Source organism: Ipomoea nil, unplaced genomic scaffold (assembly GCF_001879475.1).
Source record: "Ipomoea nil cultivar Tokyo-kokei standard unplaced genomic scaffold, Asagao_1.1 scaffold2921, whole genome shotgun sequence".
Lineage (NCBI taxonomy): Eukaryota > Viridiplantae > Streptophyta > Magnoliopsida > Solanales > Convolvulaceae > Ipomoea > Ipomoea nil.
In genome coordinates this window covers 2,773,016-2,791,752 of record NW_017619349.1, presented here as the reverse complement: position 1 = coordinate 2,791,752, position 18,737 = coordinate 2,773,016, and the positions used below count along the sequence as shown (strand labels likewise).

At 46.3% G+C, this 18,737-nt stretch overlaps 1 protein-coding gene across 1 annotated transcript; it reads right to left on the bottom strand.

The window, feature by feature from the left end:
- Positions 1-1,727: 1,727 nt before the first annotated feature.
- LOC109161080 (lysine histidine transporter-like 6) lies at positions 1,728-17,996 on the bottom strand. Its single transcript, XM_019309406.1, has 8 exons — positions 17,901-17,996; positions 17,653-17,798; positions 16,651-17,034; positions 4,302-4,692; positions 3,717-3,825; positions 3,137-3,228; positions 2,834-2,902; positions 1,728-1,975 (listed from the first exon to the last, which is right to left on the bottom strand). The coding sequence occupies exons 1-8, from the start codon at positions 17,931-17,933 to the stop codon at positions 1,877-1,879; spliced, it is 1,323 nt and encodes a 440-aa protein (XP_019164951.1). The 5' UTR covers positions 17,934-17,996; the 3' UTR covers positions 1,728-1,876.
- Between the last annotated feature and the right edge of the window lie 741 nt (positions 17,997-18,737).

The window sequence follows — 18,737 nt, the reverse complement described above, 5'->3', positions numbered from 1 at the left end:
TTTATAATTTAGCCTTAATTATATGATTATCCATTTAACTTTTCCGTTAATTCACCGTTAGTCTAATTCTAATATTAAAGTCTAATATAGAATTATAACTACACCATTAATCTAATTCTAATATTAAAGCTAAGTCTTAATAGAACTTAACCACAAATCCTAATGTCGGAATCTCCTCAAACAATATTAGTATATATTTAATATTTTATGCTCTAATTTTTATTTGTTTTCCCTTATGTCCCGTATTTGGTTTCAACCATACCTATACAATTATTTTATTGACAATTATAATCAATCTTGACTATATTATCTTGTATTTGTAAACTTAGAATTACATATTTAACCCGCACGTGCTTAGCTCAATGGTTTAGTGGGTAGTATTTGGGAGAAGAGACCAAGGTTTGAACCTCGGCAGCGGCAGTGCGGGAATTATGTCCAAAGTGGGCAGATTCCTTGTGCGTATCAGCATTTGACCCTGTCTACTGAACCATTGAGTCACCGTGATTTACAACTTCTCACAATGTTCTGTCGGGTCGGAGTGTGGGGGGCCCTTGGGGTTGGGGACTCAACCTTTGGGAGAAGAATTACCTTGCATTGAGCATTATCCCAATCGCACAATGCGCGTAAAAAACAAGTATATATATAAACATAAATGTGCAGTACGTCTAACTATAGACTTTTAGTTGAGACGAAATACATACATCTTTTAATATGTTATCAGAGTCAACTCCATGTATAAGGTCATGGATCATAAATATACAGTTCAACTATCAACTTAGACGAGTGGAAGATAAAAAACGAACCATTTAATTCCGTTCTAAAGTATTAAAATTGAGCAAACAAGCATTGGAACAAGAATCATTACTATTCTAAACTTCAAAAGATGCAAACATAAATGCTCCCTTAGTGATCCCCCCCTCTCATGTCCTTGTCATATATGTATGTATAAATCAGTCAATTATAAGTATTATATAATTTGAAGATTCTATGTTTTACTGTATAAAGAAAAAAAAAAGTATCATCATAAGTACTGATATACCCTCTGTGTTTAAGATATACAGATAAATAATACTATGAAGATTTAGGCGAGAGATCATGCACAACATATATATCCTACTTTCTTGGTTATTGGCATATGCTGTTGCGCAATATATAGAATCTAATAATTTGCAACCTTTAAAAAAAAAAAAAAAACCTTCTGGGGTTATTCTGTAAAATTAAAGATCTTGGTCTAAAATGTAAAAAGAAAAGGGGTAAATCCACCATGATTGAGAAGCCTAGGATTCGGCAAATTCGATCCACGCAGCTCAAAACAACGTCGTTGAATTTTATAAGTTAGAATAATATACATTATGTGTTAGAATAATGAAACTTCTGGAATAAGATAATGTATTTTATGAGTTAGAATAATGTACATTATGCTTTATAATAATATACATTATGAGTTATAAAAATATATGTTACAACGGGCTGCATGAAATTTTTCTTTTTATACACAAAATGATGCCGTTTTTGGATCGTGATCCACACAGCTATGTGAACCAGGTCCACTAGTTATTGCTAGGATTGACTATGGGTTCAATTCTTAGGCCTATGACTTGAAATTAATATAATCAAGATTAAATATAATTATTGAAATTTAAAAAGTGAACCAAAGTACTAATATAAAAGCTAGCAAACGACTTGAAAAAAAAAAAAAAAAAAAATACTCAAATGATCTAGTAATGAAAATACATGTACATATAATGATCTTAAAACAGTGATTTATAAACTAACATCAACTTTTGCATGTAGTTCAAAAGTGACATTTAACTGAATTACTACTAATTTGATTATTACATGAATTATATTTAAGCATCTTATATTATATATATGTTCATGAATAAAATTCATAGGTGGAAGAATCAGCAACTATATTCCTCAATCCACCAACTGTTGATGCCACCATCATGAACACTCCAATCACTATACATGCCTGTCCAATTAATTCATCCAAAATATTTGTCAACATTATTCAATCACTAACAATAATACAATATGCACACATTTATTAATAACAAAGACTTACACTTATTTTTTGGGGTGACAAGGGAAACCCTCAGTCACTACCTGATGGTCCTGATGGTGTGTATTGGGTAAATCACGTCTTGTGATCTTAGCTGACAAATGATCACAAGGAAGTAAACTAGTCTAGGTTGTTCATAGCTGATTGGCTCAAATCAAAAGGACTGAAATTTGAACACGTGACCTTGTGGTTTACTCTTCATAAATTTTACAAGGGATTTGTTTTATTATTAGACAGTGATTTTTTTTGGGCTGTAAAAAGGTTATTGGGCTGGGATGTTTCTTTTGGGTCTTGAAATTGGTTTTTGGGATGTGTAGTGTTGGATCAATGAAAATTGGAAAGTAATGGTGATTGTTGCTAATATGTATACACTCTAAAACTTTTTGCATTCACTTTTTATTGTATACGGTGCTAATAATAATAATAATAATAATAATAATAATAATAATAATAATAATAATATTGTCACTTTTAATCACTCAATTATGATTGTACTGTAAATTTAGTCCATCAGTTAGTTGCAATGCAAATCTAATCTCTTAGTTATTATCAAAGTGATGAATTTACCTAAATAATTATTTTAATTTATTAAGTGGCATATCGGTGGTGGATTTAGTTCTTGAAGAACCAAATTAGCCACTTTGATAATGATGACAGAAAGACTAAACTACACTTTAAGTAATTAGAAAATTAAATCGTCATAATTGAGTGACTAAATGTAGTATTTTCAATTGTGGGATTAAATGAAGATTAAGAACTTGAACTTACCCAATTTATGCACCATGAAATGCTCAATCTCTTTGGTTTCATGATCTTTAGCCAAATTATGCTAGGAAGCTGCAATATTTGTCAACAAAAATAAAAGATAAAAAAAAAAGTTTCTAAGTTGTTTTATTATTAGTGGTTTTTTTTTCTTTTTCTTTTTCTTTTGGGTGAATCTTATTCAATGAGATTATTATTTAAATAATATTTTAATGTATTTAAAGGAAAAAAAATGGCACTATTCAATAAAATTATATTTTATGTATAAAATAAAATATTAAATTTGAAGGATTGGGAAGTTGGACTTACAAAGTAAGAAGTGGGAGCAAAGCCAAATCCACCAAAGAAGCCAAGAAGATCTCCAAAGAAAGGAAAAGTTACACCAACAAACAAAGTGAAGGCTGCACATTATTCAAGTTTAGAGCTTTTACTAAATAATAATTAACTCTATAAATCAAGAGAGCCAATAATATATAACAAATATAAATTATATAAAATCTTGATGATAAAGCTAAGGGTGTCAATTGTCAAAGTGTATCTAAACCAACAAGTCAACCCTAACTTACCTTATGGTAGAGCGGGTTAAGGCAACAAAATTTTGCCTTATATATCAGCTAAAATAGTTAGCTTATCAGCTAGTCAACTCAACCCTATCTAGTCAAAATGCTAAAATTTTAAAGTTAACAACTTTTTCAATTGCTTTTTGAGAAAAGAAATGATACCAAACAGCTATCAGCTAATAGCTAATTTACCAACACCTTTCTACAATCAGTTAATGTTATCAATTAATTATACTCTCTAATTAACTCAATCAATTAAAGAGTTAACCACTATAACTAACAGCCATTTATCAAACAGAGCCAATATAAGTTAAATACAGAAGTCTCACCAACGTAAGCAGAACGAACGACGAGCCTCATCACTAATCCCGGAGGAATGTTCAATCTCTTCACCATTGTTCTCTCCAACATATCAAACACTGGCATTGCATAAACCTGCAAAAAATTTTGGTAGGCACGCAATTAACTTCTCAAGGCCACATTGGTAAAAATATATATGTTTTATTCAGAAAGAAAAATGTAATGAAAATGGGCAAAGCCCATCTATCCAAATTGATCAGACTGTTATTAACTTAGTAATCAATATTACAAGCTTAACATCCCGCTGAAGCAGTAGTACATCTATTTGTTTAAGCCGATCAGCTATGGGCAATGAATTACCGGCTAATGTCACAAAATTTTAAATTTATTAAGATAAAACATTAACCATTATTATGTCAAAAACTATAGCCAGCTAAACGCAACTTTAATTTATTTCCTTATACATGTGTAGCAGCCATTGCTATATTTTCGCAAGGTAGCTAGAGCGCTGAACTTGGTCATATTCAGGGACCTCTGCCCAATAATCCACTAGCTACTTAATGCTGGACGTCAAGTTTACCCAAGGTAGACCTTCGTATAGTAGTTGCATGGCCATAGCTGCCGATGACATGGATGACTACCATGAAGTTAGCAGCAGCAATGAGCCAAGAGGGCTTCTGGAGTGTGACCAGCACGTTGTCGTCAACATCATGCCCAAATGCCCAGTATCCGACGAAGGCCACCGGAAAGTAGCAAATTGCGTTCACAATATAAGCGCCCACGGCGCCCTTCCACATCGGAACTCTGGACGGCTTCTCCGGCGTGGACGGAATGGTGGCCTGGATCTCCAGCGCCACCGCGTGGCCGGCGTACGCAAATGTGATCTGGCCCAAGGCGTTGGACACGCGGAACATGGCGTCGGCGGTGCTTCTGCTCTTGTAGGCGTAGCTCACGTTTGGGATCCGACCTCGGCCTAGACATGCCACCCATGCTATGGTCGAATAGCTGGATGCAGGGATATATATATGATGTTTATGAATGTGACAAAATATGTTAGTAAATTAAATGACAGATAGTTTGTAGTTCAATGACACTTCTGTAACAATAAGCTCAAGATCAATATATATATATATATATATATATATATATATATATATATATATATATATATATATATATATATATATATTGATACTGCTAATACTACGTAAGCAATATAAAATATCACGAGACCAATTAAAGCAAGTAAAATCTTTATTGATCCCGGGAAAGGCCCTAAGTACAATCTGCTTGGTTGTTCTGAGTACCGACTGACTGCGGTCGGGATTCTCTAACAACAACCTATCGATCGTCCAAAAGTCCCCTACACTGTAGCTACTGTGGGCATTTATAGCCGCTATGCCGGGGACAAGATTCCTGCCGCTCGGCATGTCTTCCACGTAGCCACCACGTGTCATCTTCCCGGGTGCCCTGCCTGTCGCCATGAAGAGCCGCCACGCGTCCTCTCGCGTCCTTGTACCAGCTCTTTCGTCGAAGGGCTACCGCTCGGTGGTTGACATCAGCGCTCGGGCAACTCCCGGCCATTCCCGACCGGGGTCTTCATGAAAAAAAGCCCGACCTGCCACCTGAAAAGATCACAAGAGAAAGACAAAGGCAAATCGGTCGTGGTGGAGCGTATGTCGGTCGGGATATTCCCTACCAAAAGCCCCCCAGCCCGGGCCTTTTTGATCAGTCGGGAAAAAACGGGACGGGATGAAGAAGCCCAACCGTCAGGCATTAGACCGACCGGCCAGCTGTCATTCCCCCCTACGCCACGTGTCGGCCTCTGCCGGCCTCGGCGATCCCATCCGTCGCCTCGGATTCAGCGCGGGTCGTGTCAGGCAGGTTGGCCCATTTCCCGCCTAAATGTCCTCCTATAAATAGGCCCTTGAGGCCCTCATTTGAACTTTCCTCACTCTTTCGCATCAGTCGGTACCCTCAGAGAGTCCCGAGCAGAGCAGCTTAGCAAGGCAGTCGAACAAGCAAACTTCAACTTTCAAGCTTCAAACTTCAATCTTCCTCCAATCGGTAAGCTCTTAACCCTCCTCTTTACTTTAGGCTCTCATTTATAGGTAGAACTGCTAGGTCAACTAACTGTCCCGGACGTCTCAAGTCCCTACTAACTCCGACCGACCTTTAGGTAGATCGATATGACGGACTCAGACAGTCAAAACGCCTCGATTGCTGATTACGACGAGGAGGTCGAGCACATCAGCGACGAGGAGGTGGACATTATGTCCTACACCCCGGACGCCAGTCCCCGAGCGACGCCAGCCCCCGAGCAAGCCGCCGAGCGAGACAATGCATCAAGCTCCTCTGGATCGTCAAGCTCAAGTTCGAGCGGATCGGGGAGCTCCAGCGAAGAAGAGGAAGAGAGGACCACGTCAAGCGGGCGGGGTTCTCCAACCGAGGGCGTTAGGGAAACGCCTACCCGGGTGGATGGGGACCACCCGGAGGCTGCTCCTCGAGGGGGTGATCGAGAAAATACCCCCGAGCAGACCGAAGAAGACCCGGCCGGGCCGGCCACACCAGCCGTCGAGCTCGAGTTCTTGAACAGCGAGAGCGTCGAGCAAGAAATGAGCCTGCTGTCCAAAGGCGAGGCGGCTCGGATTGCTGAAATACTCCGGGGTCGGGCAGAATTTGACACGAGCCGGCAGCTGGGAAACGTGATTGAGAGGCATCGGGGCAAGTGGATCGGGATGCACTACGACTCCCTGATGGCCCCGATCGCCATTCCCTTCACCCCCCTTCTGAACGCCTTCTTGGCCTATTACCGGGTCGTCCCGGCCCAGATCTGTCCGAACGCACATCGGATCCTGGCCTGCTTCCCACAGATATGCGCTCGGCACGAGGCCGAGTGCACGATGGAGTTGTTTAACTTCATCTACCAGATCAAGGTTCTCCCGGGCCGCTACGGGGGTGGGTTCCTGATGCTGCAATCCCGAGCAGATATGTGCTCGATCAGAGGCTTGCCCGGGAACAACAAGGGGTGGAAAAACAGGATTTTCTCCATCAAGTACGACCCCTGGATCCTCCTGGTTGACCGCACTTGGAGCACCCACTTTCGAAAACAAGTGGTGCCGGACGCGACCCAGGCGCTCAAGGAAACGGTCTCCCGTATCTCGAGCGAGCTGCACGAATACACCATCTTCCGGACGGCCGAGAGTCTGGAAGCCGCCAAGCTCCCGCCCCCCACGTACGAGCTAAGGGAAAAGTACCTGCCCGTTCCGATGGGCGTGACGGTCGCCAAGCCGTCCAAACGAAAGAAGAAAGGTTTACCACGAGCTACTTCTCTCGACCTGGCTTATTATCTCGATCTAACTAACTTTCTTGTTTTGCAGCTATGGCCGAGTTCGGTGATGAAGACACCGCCCTTCCCCCACCCGTCAAGATCTCGCTTGGCGGGAAGAAGAAGGCCAAGACCAAGGCGGCCGGGGAGAAGGAGATCCCATCTGCCCGCCCTCTGAGCACCTCGACCGTGACGACGGGCGAGGGCTTCATCGTGGAGCAGCCGGACGTTCTAGTCACTCGGGTGGAGGTCGCCCGGGGCAAGGAGAAGGTCGCCGACCAGGGCGCGACCGAGGTGGGCAGCCTGAAGCGCCGCCGTGAACAGCACAGCCCGACCCCTTCGGCCGGGCGGGAGAGGGGGCCTACATCCGTGCTGGCACGGATCGGCAATGCCGCGCCAGCCCGAGCGGACCTGGGGAAGATGACCCCGACCCAGGTTGCTGAGCGGATCGGCTACGATCTTGCTGAGGTAAGTCCCAACTTTTTTATGGCCCTAGTATCTTTGATCGGGCTAATTTTGAGTACCCTTCTTTGTATTGCAGATCTCCCGGGCGACCCAACTTCTTCAGGGTCAAGCTATGCTGGCCGAGGAGGCTGATCACCACAAGAAGACGGCCGCTCGTCGTCTGAAGGAGATCAAGGAACTCCAGGCCGAGCTGGAGAAAACGGAGAAGGCCCTGAAGAAGGGTGACGAGGAGCGGGTGCTGGCCGAGAAGGTCGCCAGCCGGGCGATTGGGGAGGCCAGGGAGCTGAAGGCTCAGCTCGAGAGCCCGAGCGAGCTAGCGCGAGCAGCCTTCAAAGATAAGGACCTGGGCTCGGCCTTCCTCACAGAAGCCTGGGGAACGGCGATCGGTGAAGAACTGATCGTCTCGTTCGGCCGCTGGGGTTTTTCGGCCGGGAAGCGGAAGATGCTCGAACGAGTCCGTACCCGGTTGGAGCAAGCTTTGGAGGGGGAGGACCTTCAGCTGGTCCTCTCGGTCTTGCCCCCAGACCTAGCCGATCCCGGTCCCTCTCCCTTCGCCCCGAAAGCCAAGGCGTCCGAGCCCGGGGCATCGTTGGCGGCCCCTTCGAGCGGGAAGGAAGCAGCTGCTGGAGCTCGGGAGGCGAAGAAGTAGGCTAGGCTTGTCTCCCCCTTTTTTGTAATGACGATTGATCGGGAGCCCGGTCCCGAATTGTACCGGGCGCCTTTTGTGGATTAATAATATTTATTTTTGCTCTAACTTGCGTCGTTCGTCTTTTATCTTCTTGCTTTTCATTTTTCGCACACTGATCATAATCACACGACCACTTGGCCTTTAGACCCGGTCTCGCGACACTCGATCCGCTCAACGCCCGATCTTACGACCTTATGGCCTGGTCGTGCGTTCGATGTTTCGACTTCAAAACTGGCCAACCGATCAGGTTTACCCGATCTCCGGGCCTTTGTCGAAAAATTTTCAAGCCTCTACGGTCGGAATGTAACCGAGCGACGGGCCGAGAACAAGCAAGCCTCTACGGTCGGAATGTAACCGAGCGACGGGCCTTGTACCTTACTTCCTTATCCCAGCCCCCACACTATTGTGCGCTCGAGGCACGAGTGGGTGCGATAGTGGACAGAAGTTGGACGGATCGGGGAATAATACTGAGAGCTCCTGGCTTCCCCGATCGGTGGCGTGACTTGAGTGTCCGCCTATGTGGAGCGCGTTTTGACCGGTCGACAGTCTTCACCCGGTCGATTGAATGTTGAACTGATCTGCTTATGACGAAGGTGAAAGAAAATAACCGATCGTGCCGCCGCATACAAACGGTCGAGCAATCATCAATCGTATATACATTAAACTTTCCCGCTCGCAGGCGGTTGAACTAATTTTACAACCATAAATTTACATAGAAACGACGACCGGGACTAACTCGCAGGTCCAGCCCCCACTTCGTCTAAAAATACAAAAGATAGGCTAATGCCTAAAAAGAACGAGGTGCTCGGAATTCCAAGTCCCCTCTATTAGCCGACCCGTCGTTGTCTCTAGTCGGTATGTTCCCGGCCGGATGACGGCGTTGATGATGTACGGCCCTTCCCAGTTCTGAGCTAGCTTTCCCCCTTCTAAAGGTTGACTGGCCTCCCTTCGTCGTAAGACATAATCTCCGACTTGAAAATAACGAGGGTTAACCCGAACGTCCTTCGAGCTCTTGACGCGCTTCTGGTACTCGGCCATACGCCGAGCGGCTAGCTCTCTTTTTTCTTCGACCGCATCGAGATCCACAGCCATGGCATGTTCATTGTCCTCCGCGTTGTAGGTTCTCTCTCGATCGGTCGGGATCCAAGCCTCGATCGGGAGTCGGGCTTCGGCTCCGTAAACCAGGGCGAAAGGGGTCTCTAAAGTAGCTTCCCTCGGGGTCGTCCGATAAGTCCATAAGACATATGGCAACTCATCGGCCCAACTACGACCGGCCGAGTGTAACTTCTTTTTCAGACCTTCCAATATCGTCCGGTTAGCATTTTCCACTTGTCCATTTCCCTGCGGGTAAGCGACAGACGACCGGACATGAGTCGTCCCGATCGTGGCCAAGAAATTCTGAAAATATTGGCTCACAAATTGGCGACCGTTATCGCTGATGAGATGTACGGGCACGCCAAAACGGGAGACGACATTGCGCCAAAGGAACCGAGCACACTGCTGAGATGTGATCGTGGCTAAGGGCTCGGCTTCTATCCACTTGGAGAAGTAATCAACGGCGACGATCACGAACCTTCTCCGACCGGACAGCTGAGGAAAGGGGCCCAAGATGTCTACCCCCCACCTAGCGAAAGGAATTGCGGTCGTGACTGGCTGGTAGAAGGTTGCCGGTCGTCTAGGCATCCGGGCGTACAGTTGGCACGTCTCACATTCCCGAGCTAACTTTTCACAGTCTAGCTGGAGGGACGGCCAATAGTACCCGATCAGCATGATACGACGGGCCAGGGATCGACCTCCCTGATGTGAGGAGCAGATTCCCGAGTGCAGCTCCTTCATGACTAACTCGGCCTCGAATGCGGTCAAGCAACGCATAAGGGGGCCTCCATACGATCGCCGATAGAGACGACCGTTCACGACTTGGAACCTCGGGGCTCTCAGCTTGGCTTTTCGAGCACGTTGCGGGTCGTCTGGGAGTCGACCGTGCTCGAGGTATTCCTTCAGATCGGTGATCCAACTATCTTCCACCGGTTGGATCGGATTGACCGGCAGGCGATGGATACTGTGTTTGGGGATCACCAAGATCCGAGCTATCTTCGACATGTGTTCCGGGGCGTCTTGGGCCAATTTGGACAAGATATCCGCATCGGCGTTATCCAATCGGGGTATATGTCGGACGGTATACCCCCGGAACTGAGCGAGCTTTTCCATGGCGAGGTCTCGGTACAACTGCAAACGCTCACCATTGACTTCATAATCTCCGAGAACTTGCCCGACCACGAGCGCAGAATCTGTCTGGGCTCGGATGTATTCAGCCCCCAAGTCCCGAGCGCATTGCAAGCCATTTACGAACGCCTCATACTCGGCTTCATTGTTAGTCGGGTGGAACTGATACATGAGCGCAAAATAGACTTTGAATCCTTCCGGGCTCGTGATTACTACTCCTCCCCCTGCTCCTTTTTTGCTACTTGAGCCATCAGTAGCCAGCGACCACCACTCGGCCTCGGGATCTGCAACCTCGGGGGGTCGAGTATCCCGGGCGGTGCATTCGACCAAGAAGTCAGCAAGGGCCTGACCTTTGATAGCAGGTCTTGGTCGGTACTCGATCGCGTATTGGGTCAGCATTAACGCCCACTTGACTAGGCGACCGGATGAAGAAGCGGTGCGGAGAACTGGGCCGATCGGCTGATCGGTCAACACGCGAATTGCTCGACCCTGGAAGTAGGGAGCCAACTTCTTCGCGGCGGTATAGAGGGCGTAGACGACCTTCTCTAACCGGGAGTACCGGAGCTCGGGACCATGTAGCGCGTGGCTTACATAGTACACCGGTCGCTGGACCCCTTCCGGATCGGTTCGGCACAATACTGCGCTTACTGCACGATCGGAGACGGCGAGGTACACGTCTAGCTCTTCTCCGAGCTCAGGCTTTGAGAGCACAATAGGTGACATGAGGTACTCTTTCAACTCATCAAAAGCTGCTCGGCACTCTTCGTCCCAGACGAACCCATTAACTTTTCGCAATACCTTGAAGAAGGGTAAAGCGCGCTCGGCTAACTTGGAGAGGAACCGGCTGAGGGCTGCCAACCGACCGGTCAATTGCTGGACCTCCCGAACGGTGGAAGGCGGTTGCATGTCCAGAATCGCTTTTACCTTAGCCGGGTTGGGCTCAATTCCTCTCTTGGTCATCATGTAACCAAGGAACTTGCCGGTCTGAACCGCGAATGTGCACTTGGTCGGGTTCAGCCGTAACTGGTACTTCCTCATGATCTGGAAGCACTCCCGGAGGTCCCGAGTGTGGTCGGATCGGTCACGACTCTTGACCAGCATGTCATCAATGTAGGCCTCCATCGTTCGGCCCAATAGATCGGCAAAGAGCATATTGACCATTCTCTGATAGGTCGCTCCTGCATTCCGGAGGCCGAACGGCATCACTCGGTAGCAATACAGCCCGTCCGGGGTTACGAAGGCTGTCTTGCTCTCGTCTTCATGGTGCATCATTATTTGGTGATATCCCTTGAAGGCATCCATGAAGCTCATCAACTCGGCCCCGGCCGTCTCGTCGACCATCTGGTGAATACTTGGTAGAGGATAAGGGTCGAGCGGACAGGCCTTGTTGAGGTCGGTGAAATCAATGCACATCCTCCAAGCTGGGGGCTTCGGAACAAGGACAATATTAGCCACCCACTCGGGATATATCACCGGTCGGATGTGCTCGATCGCCGCCATCCTTTTGACTTCCTCCCTGACAAATTTGTGGCGATCGGAGGAGAGATGTCGGGTTTTCTGCACGACCGTCTTGGCTGCGGGATCGACGGCTAACTTGTGACAGACGACCGACCGATCGATCCCGGGCATGTCTTCGGGCCCCCACGCAAAGATATCAGCGTATTCCCGGAGTACAGCCAGGACTTCTGCCCGGAGCTCGGGGGTGAGGGCTCGGCCAATCTTAATCTTCCTGTCCGGGCGGTCCTCGGACAGGGGAACTTCTTCAATCTCTTCAGAAGGCTCAGGCTGTTCCTTTCGTTCCTTAGCCTCCTCCTTGGCTATGGTATTCACCCGGGATGACGGACCGGAGTCGCGTCTATTAACCGCTCGGGTGTAGCATTTCCGGGCGGATTGGACATCGCCGCGGACCACGCCGACCCCATTGGGGGTAGGGAATTTCATGCACAGGTGGGGCATAGAAATTATCCCACGATCTTCATAATGGCGGGTCGGCCCAAGATTATGTTGTGGACACAATGGAGGTTGACCACAACAAACTCCAGCTCCGTCTTGATCGACTTTGGAGGCGTGCCGATCTCTACGGGGAGCGTTATCTTTCCCTCAGGGTAGATTAAGGCCCTGGTAAATCCCGACAGTGGTACACCGACCGGAGTCAGCTCCTTCCTGTCAAGGCCCAGCTTCTCGAAGACGTCCAAGTAAAGGACGTTCACACTACTGCCCGTGTCCACCATAACCCTTTGGACATCCGTCCCCTTGACATCGATCGTGACCACCAACGCCTCCATGCCGTGGTCGCTGCTGCTAGGTTGGTCCTCAAGGGTGAAGGTTATGGGTTCCATCCTTTGTCTTTTCCCGGTCTCCCGAGAATCTACGATCGCGACCGGGCAGTTCGTCCTCGATCGAGATGCATCTTCTAGCCCGCCAAATATGACATGGATGGTGGGCTTGCCGGATGGTCGGCTGCCAGATGGGGGGTCAAGGTCCCGTCGGTCATCGTGACGATCGTCCCTTCGATCGTCTCTTCGGTCCTGACCCGACCGATCAGAGCGGTGGTGAGATCGCTTGTGATCCCTCCGATCGGTACTTCTCTTGCTATCCTCTCTCTTCCCTACGCACTTGTCCAATTTTCCCAAATTGAGCAAATCTTCCAGCAATTGGCGCAAGTGGGTACACTCCTCGGTGTCATGCCCGGCGCATCGATGGTAAGCACAATGCTTACTCTTATCAGGGCCGTCTCGATCGGGATGGGGGAGTTTGATGAGATTGCAGGACTGGGCGTACTGCATGGCCTCCGCGGCGGATCGGTTCAAGGCCGTAAACTCGCCATGCCTGGTGCGGGGTCGGGGATTGTCATCTCCCGATCGGTGTTCCGCCCGGCCGGCCGGTTTACGGGAGGAAGAGCCGACCTCCTGCGAGCGCTTGACGGCATTCGCCTCACCTGCGTTAGCATAATCAGTGACCCTTCAGAGGGCCTCCTCATATGTGGTCGGGGGGTGGAGGATAAAATCCTGGTAGAGATACCCCGCCCGGAGGGAGATATGAAGCATGTGAGTGGCGGTCGCATCATCCATGGGCTCGACCTCTCCGACCGCTGCTTTCCACTTGATGAGGAAGTCGGTCAAGCTTTCCCCTTCGAGCTGCTTGGCCTTTTCGAGGTACATATAGGACTTCCTCACCACTTTGGAAGTAACGAACTTCCGTACAAACTTGATCGCCAGGGTCTCAAATTTGTCGATTGACCCCGGCTGCAAGGTTCGGAACCATTCTGCCGCTCGACCGTTAAGCGTTGAGTAGAAGGCCCTGCACATCACGGCGTCTGAAACGCCCTTCAGCATCATATTGCTAAAAAAATCATTCACGTGAGCCTCCGGGTCTGTCCGACCGTCGTAACTCTTCTCTCCCGAGACCTTTAAGTCGAGCGGGTAAGGCTGGGCCATTACCGCTGCTGTGAAAGGCGTCTGGTGTAGGGTCGATCGGTCGGCCGGGGGTGCTGTAGGATACGCACTCCTGAGCTGCGCAACTTCAGCCTGGAGGTTGTAGAGCAATCCTCGGGTTTCGTTGAGCTCGGCGGCTTGGGCGGCTTGGGCTGTATCCCGAGCGCGTCGCCGTCGGTGAGATCTCGACCCGCTATGCCCAGACGAAGCCTCCTGGCTGGCTTCCTGCATCTGCGCGTCTTCTAACCGGCGATCTGGATCTTGGGGTCCCAGTCTCTGCCGCATTTCCGGGCGAAGACGGTCAAAAGCTACCGCTCGGGCAACTTCCTCAGGATCCTCCGCTCGGGCAGGAGCCTCCCCTTCTTGCTGGGCCTGCGACGCCTCCATCGCAACAGCACCCCCCGATCCCAACCGCGAACGAGCCGAGCGTCGAGCCCGGGAAGTGGGCTGATGCTGCGGCTCTACCTGAGCGGCCGGGTATACTGGAGGGGCGGCGGCTGGAGCCGTGTACGCAGGTGTGTACGGCGCGTAACCGACCGGTGGTGTGTAATATACCGGCTGGCCTGGCCAATACCCGTATGGTTGGGGTGGGACCGGGTATGGATACTGACCGGGATAGACCATCTGAGGCATCGGTTGCTGATATTGCTGACCGGGCTGCTGGTACCCTGGTTGGATGTACTGCACCGGCTGTTGGGCAGCCGGGTATGCATTCGATGGATGCGGTGGCGAGAGGTTGAGGTTGAGGTCGACCGTTTGACCTTGCTGTTGGGTAGCATGGTGGTCGGATGAGCTCGCCGCATCCGCTTGGTCGTCAGCAAAGTTGTTGCGTGCCCACGGATACATGATTGGTGAAGAGACCGGGTGCTCGTCGAAACGTTGGTTTCTTGCACGGTCCCCACAGACGGCGCCAAAATGATACTGCTAATACTACGTAAGCAATATAAAATATCACGAGACCAATTAAAGCAAGTAAAATCTTTATTGATCCCGGGAAAGGCCCTAAGTACAATCTGCTTGGTTGTTCTGAGTACCGACTGACTGCGGTCAGGATTCTCTAACAACAACCTATCGATCGTCCAAAAGTCCCCTACACTGTAGCTACTGTGGGCATTTATAGCCGCTATGCCGGGGACAAGATTCCTACCGCTCGGCATGTCTTCCACGTAGCCACCACGTGTCATCTTCCCGGGTGCCCTGCCTGTCGCCATGAAGAGCCGCCACGCGTCCTCTCGCGTCCTTGTACCAGCTCTTTCGTCGAAGGGCTACCGCTCGGTGGTTGACATCAGCGCTCGGGCAACTCCCGGCCATTCCCGACCGGGGTCTTCATGAAAAAAAGCCCGACCTGCCACCTGAAAAGATCACAAGAGAAAGACAAAGGCAAATCGGTCGTGGTGGAGCGTATGTCGGTCGGGATATTCCCTACCATATATATATATATATATAGTCAGAGCTTAGGTGCGGTCGTGCCTTTTCGTGTGACCGCACCAATAGTTATACAAATATATACCAACAACATTAAGAAATGCACAACATAAAACATGCACAAATTAGGTAGGCATCACCAAAAACACACCATTAGGTTATATGTATGAAAAAAAGCACCACATAGTGTTTGGGAATGCACAATTAGAGTGTGGAAAGTTATGATGTTTTTTTTGGGTGTGTTATGCATTTTTTAGTGTATTTGTGCATTTCATTGTTGTGCATTTTCCTACCACTATTGGTGTATTTTGTCAAGCGGTTGCACGATCGCACGGGAAGGCACGACCGCATTTGAACAAGGCAAATTATGCCCTGGACCCGTGTCCACAATTCATTGTGGACACGGGCCCAAAACGACGTCGTTTTAAAAAAAAAAAACGCGTCATTTAGTAAAAAAAAAAATTTCGCGCGTTTTTTGCCGTTAACGGCGTTATTTTTTTTTTATTTTTTTTTTTGGATTATGAATATACAGTTATACCGTTATGAATGTACAGTTATGCAATTATGAAATTATGAACACAGAGCTCTAACATTATGAACTTACAATTATGAACATATATAGTGATAAAATTATGACCATGGAGCTTTAAAATTGTGAATATAGAGCTTCGAAGATTATGAATGTACAGTTATGGAGTTATGAATGTACAGTTATAGAGTTATGAGTCTACAGTTATGGAGTTATGAATCTACAGTTATGAGATTATGAATCTACAGTTATGGAATTATGAATGTACAGTTATGAACAAAGAGCTCTAACATTATGAACTTACAATTATGAACATATAGTGATAATATTATGAACATAGAGCTCTAAAATTGTGAACATAGAGCTTCAAAAATTATAAATGTACAATTATGGAGTTATGAATGTACAGTTATAGAGTTATGAATGTACAGTTATGGAGTTATGAATGTACAGTTATAGAGTTATGAACGTACAATTATGGAGTTATGAACGTACAGTTATGGAGTTATGAATGTACAGTTATTAACATATAGTAATAAAATTATGAACATATACTTCTATAAACAAATGCACCAATACACAAAAAAATGTACCATTAGGTACGCATAACCACAAAATGCACCATTAAGTATGCATAAATGCACCACACAGTATTCGAAAAGCACAATTAAGTGTGGGAAGGTATGGTGCATTTTTTTTGAGTATGTAGTGCGTTTTTGTGGTGCATTAGTACATTTCATTGTTGTACGTTTTCTAACATTATTGGTGCGTTTTTACGTACCTAATAGTGCAACTGCACCAATCACACATTAAGACATGGCCGCATTTGAATTGACATCTACATATAGAAGTAGCATAGATAGATATATACCTCAATGACATGATAGCTGCAGCCAGGGAAACGGCAGAGACAGAGTTGAAGTTAGGGAGCTGAGAGAGGAAGAAGTGAATGGAACCAAATATGCAAATCCAATAGGACTGCCTAATGGGTGCACAATTGGTGCAAGCCAACTCCATGAACTTCTTCAGGCACTTCCCTCCTGTCACCATGTAAACAATGTCACACCCCACCTCAACTATTAGCTGCTGCGGCAGCACTATCCATGGCCCGAGCCTCTCCCCGAAAGCGTGTCGTCCCAGGTCGTAATACCGGTCGAACCGAACCCCGGGCACGCATTCGTGCAGCTGTATCATCTGCCACATCGTGTTCAAGGTTATGCACCACGATAACACCATCATCACGGTTCCCGGACCCCTTAACACAGTAGTGGCCCGAGTTAGGATTTTTGTATATATACAAAACTGTTAGGATAAGTGTTTATCACTACATATGCAAAAAAAAAAAAAAAAAAAAAAAAAAAAGTATAACTACTAGCAAAAGAGGCAACTTTATTTTCTTGCCCTTCAGGCATCCGCTCAACAATTTCCTCAGCACTTATCAGCCTTAACTGGATAGTTCAGTGACCTATATATATATATATATATATATATATATATATATATATATATATATATATATATATATATATATATATATGCTTTGGTAGTTGGTACCGCTTGTTAGATCAAGCACTTACATTTACGCCTTTGCTATTAGTTATAGCTTTTGGCTTAGTGGTAAGCGTGAGTCCTATAGCAAGAGTAAACTGTGCAGTTAAAACTGACATACAGGTGCTAAGAATTGTTGGACAGAAGCATGAAAGGTTACGTTCAGCACCCTTTAAAAAATGTGGACAAGCATAAGGAAATAAATTAAAGTTGTTACGCATTCAGTACTAACTATAACTTTTGACGTAGTGGTAATTAAGCACTTGATCCTAACAAAAACAGTTGAAATGATATATATTATAAATCAAAATAGTATTGAAGTTACCAGCCTAAGTAAGCCATGGCATAAGGCAGGCTAAGAACACCAGCACCAACCATGGCGGTGACAGTGTGGAAGGTGGAATACCACCATTTGGCTTCCCTGGGAGGCCCATTATTTTCTCCTTTCCATAGCTCATCAGAGAGAACTGCCTGCAAAAAAACAGGAACATAAACAAGGGATAGATTCAATTCTTGAACCAAAACAACATAAGACAAGCTAGCTAGGAGGTGATGAGGATGGCATATGCTCACTTTTGGGGTAGGTGAAGGAGAACCTGAAACCATATTGCCGTTAACCTAAGATACACACCAACAATGTGGGAGCTGATCAGCTGAGGATATATATGATGTTTTATTTGTGAATTGTGATCATCACCTCTCATCATTATCGCGTATTTATGCTGTGCTACGTTGTTTCATTCTTTTATTTCTTTAATTTTAATGTAGAATATAATAAAGAGAAAATTACACCTTTCGTCCATAAATTATTGAGTAATTGTAAAATTCGTCGTTTCTATCTGTTTGTCATATGCTCACTTTTTGTTCCTAAGAAACTCGATACTCATATAGTATGCATTGGAAAGTTATATTGCATGCTTTACCAGATATACATAAAAGGAGAATATAATTTTCATAATATTATAAGATTTTCCTTGAAAAAAAAAAAACCTTCCTAGGAAAAGTTTTATTTATTCAACTTTTTAAATTTATTGCGAAGACTCGAAGAGTATTACATATTATGGAGTGTATTACATACTCTAGTTTATTCAAGTGAAGGAGAAAAAAATCCATTGTTGGTAATTTAAAATAGATTACTGCTGAGTCATACATGTGTTGCAAGAGTTCTCTCAATTTGAAATTTGACAATAACTCAATTTCAGATAAAATTAATCTCTAACCGAAAGTATAAAAATAAATAATAAACATAATCTATGGACGAATTGAAGATGTGTAATCTTTGATCTATGAGAAAGCTTGCAAAGTTGTAACCGCTACCTGAAAGTGTCTAAGGTGCATAGGTTGTTCATAGCTGACCGATCGACTTAAACCAAGAGACCTATAGACAACCTCCCATAGAGAGTTAAATTT